This window comes from Lactuca saligna, chromosome 5, assembly GCF_052625555.1.
Source record: "Lactuca saligna cultivar CGN05327 chromosome 5, ASM5262555v1, whole genome shotgun sequence".
Taxonomy (NCBI): domain Eukaryota; kingdom Viridiplantae; phylum Streptophyta; class Magnoliopsida; order Asterales; family Asteraceae; genus Lactuca; species Lactuca saligna.
The window spans coordinates 314,278,479-314,286,381 of record NC_136421.1 but is presented as its reverse complement, the minus strand read 5'-3'; the positions used below and the strand labels follow the sequence as shown (position 1 = coordinate 314,286,381).

Genomic DNA, 7,903 nt, shown 5'->3' with positions numbered 1-7,903 from the left:
TGTGACTTTCTCTGATCCAAGTGTGAGTCTTGTGCTTCCGGTAGTATAGACCTCTACTATCATTCACACCTACTCATACTCATCCAAAGTATTGTCTAGCATTTCTCCAAGTCACCATACAAGATTTTACATAGTCATTTAACACATACAAATGTGTCCAAATAATCATAAAAATTTACCTAGACTTTACTAGGACTTCTTCCATGTGTATCTTCAATCATCAATTCTTCTTTAACTCGGTTGGTGGTGGAAATGCCAGACGATGGGACAACTTCAGGAATTATGCCAATCGAAGGTGTACTTCGGATGTATCGTACTCCTCTAGACGTACTGTTAATTTATCAGACCTATTCTAAAGGTAAGATACCAATCTTTCGATATCTTCTAATATCTATCATCTTCTATCGTAATCCTTCTCATCTCCTCCATTTTCTCAACCGGCTACGAGTCCTTATCATGTCGTTCCATACACTGTAATAGTTGTTCAAGATGAGAAATTTAAGATAGAGAAGGTTAAGAACGCATAATCCTCCTTATTACTCCAAAAAGTTACATGCCAGTTATAATATCGTAATTAAACGTTTAGAAAACTGAACACATAAATTTTTTAGATCCGGTCAGCAATAGACCATGGATCCGATCAAATAATAGCATCATAAATCATATAAGGCTATAACATAAATCATTTAGCATATAAAAGCAATTTAGGCATCTAATCCTAAAGTAAGTTGGTGTGTGTGTCAATTCAGGTGTACTACCTAAAATATAAAAGACACACTCCTCACGATCATCTCTTAACATTCTAAGTTTAACTCTAGATATCCTATAAATTCCTAGTTCGCTTAAGCTAATGCTCTGATACCGACTATGACATCCCCATTTTCACGGCCAGAAAAGATCGATTTGTTTATGTTTTATTTTTAAAATCAGAGTATCCTTTTAAAGAAAAGTGTTGTGGAATTTGTTCCCAGAAAAACATGATAAGAATATTATCAAAGCATATCCGAAGAATGTATTTTGTTTATATTAAAACTTTAGGATGTCATTTTCAATACATAAACATAAGCATAAACAGACCTTACATTCATTTACACTAATGATCCTCATTTCTTTTAATCTCTCAGTGTAATGTAGTTTCGTATCGACACTTGTGATACAAATAAGCTGAGTGGGTTAGGTTGGGAAACCTAGTGAGCACATAGGGTTTTTAACCCACAATAATATAATTATTATGTTTAATCATCAAACAATCAACCCAATTACCCATCCCTATTATCTTCTTTATTCTTAAAGATCTAGCCTAAGAATCATTTGTCCTTCATTCATTCATACCTAAGGATCTTCCTAAGGAATAGGCACGAAGTCCATCGCTGCCAGGGTTTATCTAACATACACTAAGTCCATAGCTGACAAGGTTTTTAAATTACAACTGGTGAACACGTAGTTCAAAACATCTGGCGAACACTTAATTCAAAAATACCTAGTGAACACACTTAGTTCAAAAATACCTAGTGAACACACTTAGTTTAAAAATACTTAATGAACACCTAGTTCAAAAACACCTACATGTTACGAACCTGCTAATGTTCCACTGGATTGTCTAGAATAGTCGGTGGTCGTTGTCTATACTCTGCTAGATGACTAAATCATCTTAAACATCAAGACTTCTCATCAATTTTTATTTCATCACACATCATATAATTAATCTACACATGTTTTACCTAACATATTTATAAATATAAAACACATATACAGTTTAAATCATTTAAAAGATGTATAAAATTGTTCATCCATCATAGATATCAAGAACACAGATAATATGCACACATTGCACCTAATTTATATTAAATACTTCATATCTTATGAGTAAGATGAATGTAACTATGCACTCACATTAGTAGCATAATTGGATAGAATCTAACTAGAAATGGTCAGCGGTTTGTGATCGTTGGGCTCGGGATGCGGAATGCCTTCAACAAAAGAGAGAGAGAGAGGGAGAGAGAGAGAGAGAGAGAGAGAGAGAGGTAAGAATTTTAGGTGTAAGAAGAGCAAGAGTCAAACTTGCTATTTATAGGGTGTTTTTGGCTCTCTCACATTGTGAGAAATCATTGCTCACGTCGTGAGGCCAGGCTGCATCACCTCATAGACTTGCCATTTGCGTCCTTATCTTTGGAAGGTGTCCGTTTGACTCCTCACGCCGTGAGAAATCATGATTATGTCGTGAGCCCTAAACTTATCATTCTGTAGACTTGCCATCTGCGTTCTAGCCTTGAAAAGTGTCCGTTTGACTCCTCACGTCGTGAGAAAACATGCTCATGTCGTGATCCCTAACAAATTAGGGTTTCTGCCACGTGTCATGCTATCAGACAGCTACATCTTCGAAAGGTCATAAGTTTTGCATACGAGCTCCGTTTTTTGACATTCTTTATATCCACGCGTAGGTGAAGGCGTACTCTACAACTTTTGTTTAAATCACTAAGGCTGAAAAGTACTTTATCGTAAACTCGCTTTCTTTTTACAATTCCCGGTGACGTGCCGGTTTTGTCCTGAAACTTCGATAGGTCATAATTTCTTCGTTATAACTCGGATTTCGGCGATCTTTATATATACGGAACCCTTGTGACATATACTATAACTTAGTTAAGATTATTTATTCTAAATAATATTCTATCAAAAAGTCATTTTTGATGCTTATTATCTCTAAATTACTAGCCTGAATTTATGGGTGTTACAATTTTTCTTAAAATGGTTTTATAATAGGGAATTTTTTACGTTAAACAAAAATAAAAATTTTGGTCATGAAAATGAGACGTTACATGAATACATTCTTCAACTATTAAAGCGGTTTCGAATGGAGGAATTGATTCACAAGGATAGGGTAAATTTCACCATCTATTGAAGCAAAGTCACATATGAGAGACTTGAGAAAATCTCAGACTTGACCATGGTTTGAAGAGATGATACTCCTCAATCTTTAAGCTGAAAACTCGACAATGAGAAACAATTCTTCTGGGTTCATGTGAACAAAATCGGCTTGAGTTATGTAATACTCACTTCCGTTGCAAGCAAGACTCTACTGGTAGAAAATAGATTTCTTGAAAGATCTTAGCTTATAAGCAATCACAAACACCCCTTTATCAAAAACTATTTAAACAAGTTAATAGGTGCTTATTAAATATTTTTGTCCAGACACTTAAAACTTTTTATTATCAGTATCAAACCGTAATAAATCAATAAAACAATTTAAATAATCAATTCCAACCATCTCTTTAGCCAGCTCAACAATGACACCATAACTTTCAACTATCCTTAATAAAACCCAATTTCCACTTTTTAATACAATTATGTGTATTTCTGTTTTTCAACAGATGGATATATATATATATATATATATATATATATATATATATATATATATATATATATATATATATATATATATATATATATATATATATATATATATATAAAAGATCAAAACCAACATGACCTCGATTATAAGTCTAATAAGATCCAAAACCATGGATTCTACACCTATTGGCCAAGTTGCAACCATTAAAAACAATTTTTTTTGTTGCAAAAGACAAGTCATTGAAATTAAAAATGTGGAGTTAACAAAACAAAATCAAAGATTCTCTACCACATTTCCTAAACCAAATATTATCTGGATTTCAAGATTCTACCCATAGAAAAACACTTAGGTATTAATTTTATATTTGCTTACTTGAGCCCGTAAAATAATGTATTAGTACTTTATAGGTCAAGAGTCCAAATACTTCGTTTTTCTTGTCTTTTTCTTAAGAAAAAGCTAAGAGTCACAATATAAATTCTGAAAAATTGGTCTTTAACCAGTCAAAAGAATCCTGAAGTCGTTGATCCTAAAACAAGTTTTCAAGAAATTCAAAAGAAGAAATGCTTTCGTACAAAATTAATAAAATATTCATAACCATTGTCGTATGTATCCCATGAATACAAAACCATAGAACATGGTTTCATAAACACCATTCGCGCCCTTACAACGAGAGCCTAGCTTTTTGAGGAATATAATTTCATACAGGAAGTCCATAATTTAAATATTGGCAAATCCAAAATATCATTAGTATTTTTTTTCAACTGATAAATATAATCTATTCATAAACTAATATTTAATTTCATCTATGTAACCAAAATACTTCTAACCTAGCAGTATCGTAGTATCAGATAGTGTGGCTTCTCTTTTGAGATTGAGGGTTCCCTTTTGTTGTTGGTGGTCTCTATTGGCCTCTTACATAGTTCTAAATGGAGATTGATATGGGCCGTTAAGCCAAAATATTTTACCAAAAAAAAACAAAAAAAACACCATTCACATTTTGGCTCAATGTGTTTATGCTGGGATATTAATTTAACGTAAAAAAGTAATCTTTCTTGAAAACACAAATATGAGATTTTTTAATAAAGCAAGTAGATGCAACTCCATTGTACATCATTCACGAACACAATATTTGTCAGTTGCATCACGGGAAAATCCAAATTGATCTGTATATCACACGAAAAACAACTCATGATTATAATATAAATTTTAAATCCCAAATAAAAACACATGATTTTTTTCAGGATATTAATACAAGATTTTAGTGCATAAAAAGGCCAAATTGAGAACTCGAAATTTAACTGCCTTAGTGGGGAGAAGGGGACAATGTTATTATTATAGAATTGTACCTTTGTAAGCTTATAGTAAAGTAGGGACAAACACCTATACAAACTAAATTATTGTCCCAAAAAAAGACACAAAATTTTGTCACCATCTTTTTAATCTTTACATGTGTTATATAAACACTTTTTTTATGGGAGAACTTCCCAGCCTTAGATTAATATAAGAAAGCTTTTGACAGTTCTTTAGTAAACGGTTAGGAATTTATATATATATATATATATATATATATATATATATATATATATATATATATATATATATATATATAGATCCGGTAAGAAGTTTTTTTTTGGTAGGAAGGTAAGAAGTTTTTTTTCTACATATTTTTTTGACGAACAAAAAAAATGAATCACTAGTTGATTCATTTTTAAGATGATTCACAAGAAAAAATTCTCAAAAAAACATCTTTATGATTCATTTTTAAGTAAATTAAGAAATTTTTTACTTTTATGACAATTTTAGTGAATAACAACAAAATCATTATAAAAATGAATCATCGAGATGTTTTTTTGAGAATTTTTTCTTGTGAATCATCTTACAAATGAATCATCTAATGATCCATTTTGTTTGTTCGCGAAAAAAATATGTAGAAAAAAAACTTCTTACCTTCCTACCAAAAATTTCCTTCTTATTTGATCTTGACTATATATATATATATATATATATATATATATATATATATATATATATATATATATATATATATATATATATATATATATTGTGTAATTAAACCATATGTGCAAGTTTTCCTTAATGCGGGTAACATGAAGTTTTCCTTAATGCGGGTAACATGAGATTTGGTTCTTAAAAGTTAAAAATAGTCAAATCAGCCATATAACTATATAATGCATGTTTTGAAATGTTATAGAAGTCTTAAAAAAATAAATAAATAAATAAACTTGTTCATTACTGTTGTTTTAATAATAAGATTTGGCATATAATTTATATATAAACTAACACAAAACCTTTAGTTTCAACCTAAGAATCCAAATACCCTTATTTTAGCAGGTCGATTTTATTAATGTTAACACTTATTACAAAATAATTCAGTTGGGTAAGGTGTATGTGTATCATCAATAATGTGCATGGGACCAAATCTTTTATGATTATTATTGGAAAGCAGTAATATAAATCTTTTTATATATTTTTCATTTTATTCGGGAAATTTCCTAGCTCGTATGAACAAATAATATAATAATAACTAGTTTAATATTTCGCATAAAAATGATTAAAAATAAATCAGATTTGACGAACTATAAAAATTACTACATTAATCACACACCCACCACCGTGAAAAAAATAATTCATACAATTATCACCGGATATATTATACATTCCGGCGTCCACCGTTTTCCGCCGTCGTCGATTCCATGAGAGTAACGAGAAGATCCGCGAAAGCTCCGACGATGAACTTGTGAGCACTTTTCGGGTTCAAATCCAGATAGCACGTGAGTAGCTCGTGCAAGTAATCCCAGTTGGCGCGTACATCGACGAGGTCACGTGCCTCCACCATTTCCTGCATCGATTTCCGGAAGTCAAAGTATGGGTCCGGCGAGATCGTCGGGATCGCAACGCCGCCACCGACGAAACCGTCGGTGGCATCCTCAGGAGTGTAAGAGGTGGAGGCTAGAGAGGAGGTGGAGGGGGAGGAGGATTCGATGATGGAATTGGAGCGGCCGGGGGAGGAGAAGAAGAAGCGATTGGAAGCGATGGCGGTGGAGAAATCAGGGGCGGTGATGACTGATGAATCGTCAGAATCGGAGGCGGGGGGAATGTCATAGAGAGTGTTGAAGTTTTTGATGAGGTTAGATTTGGGATTGTGTAGGGATGGTTCGGAGTGGCGGCGACGATGGTGGTGGCGATGGCGGTGGGGAGGAGGAGGAGGAGGAGATGGTGGTGGTGATTGGGGGCGTTTGATTTTAGTGAAACATAGATTGAGATTCCGTTCAAAGGTGGTCGGCATTGAGTGGTTTCCGATCTGGATGAATTCGGAGATTTGGGAGGATTAGCGATGTAGCCGTCGTCTATGCAGAGAGGGAGAGAGACTGGAAACTGGATATATGAAAACTCGCTTCTGGATATTATATAATTATGAGGAAGAAAGGGGAGAGAGTGTTAAGGATTCTATATTTGATTCGATACTTATAATTAAATATCTGCGATTCTTCAAAAATAAAACTTTAAACTTGGGTTTTATGTATGAAAAATCACTGTTTTATTTTCAACAGAAAATGATAAAAATTCAAGATTTTTTTTATAGATTTAAGATTTTAGTAGTAACAAACTTTTATCTAGTTGCCCTTTCTTATTTTTAAATAAAAACTATGAGATTTTCTAATATATGCTTAAGAGCACATATAAGAAGTATTAATTAATCACAATTATTACCATAATTAAATGTTAAACAAATTAATTATAAAAAATATTACCATAATTAAATATAAAATTCATTAATAATCTCTATAATTAATGCATTTCATATTTAATTATAGTAATAATTGTGATTAATTAATACTTCTTATATGTGCCCTTAGGGCACATATTAGAAAATCCCAAAAATAATTTTCAACGGTTTATTTCAAAATGAAAACGACTTTTTAGTGGTTTTTCCGAAAACAAAAAACCTTCATTTCTCTACAATATTTCAAAATGAAAACGACTTCATGAGATGGATAGATTTGGTGAAAAAGCTTCATTTCTTCAATATGGTGTATAGATTTGTCTTACTTCATGAGGTCACGATGAGGTGTTATTCCATTTCTTTGTGAGTCAAATTTTTATATGAACACGCTGTAAGGTTGTATTTGAAAGATAATCATATTTGATCTACTATTAGAGTTCTACAAGGCAACCCTTTGGGACCACTTCTTTTTGCTACTGTATTGCACCCACTTGTATATCAGATTAGAAACAATTGCTAGCTTCTCCTTCATGCTTGGTATCTTGATGATGGGGCCGTCATTAGAGATTCAAAGGAGGTGGCTAGAGTATTGAACATCATTAGGGTGGCAGACACAAGATTGGGTCTTGAACCGAATATCAAGAAAACTGAGCTCTTTTTGAAAGATAATAGATTGTTTCATTGATAAATAGTGAGGTTAAACCTCATATAAATATGGTTACATAAGAGACCTAATCTAAACCCTAAAGGGATTGGGGCTAAACCCTAATCACTAACAGTTTTTGGCCTTCAGGTGATGATAGGAA

At 32.4% G+C, this 7,903-nt stretch overlaps 1 protein-coding gene across 1 annotated transcript; it reads right to left on the bottom strand.

The window, feature by feature from the left end:
• Window positions 1-5,921: 5,921 nt before the first annotated feature.
• Window positions 5,922-6,834, bottom strand: LOC144998687 (transcription repressor OFP16-like). Its single transcript, XM_078958421.1, has one exon. The coding sequence runs from the start codon at window positions 6,657-6,659 to the stop codon at window positions 6,024-6,026; it is 636 nt and encodes a 211-aa protein (XP_078814547.1). The 5' UTR covers window positions 6,660-6,834; the 3' UTR covers window positions 5,922-6,023.
• Between the last annotated feature and the right edge of the window lie 1,069 nt (window positions 6,835-7,903).

Excerpts from the sequence above, each read along its gene's own strand:
- LOC144998687 (XM_078958421.1), bottom strand. The coding sequence starts at position 6,659 with ATGCCGACCACCTTTGAACGGAATCTCAATCTATGTTTCACTAAAATC.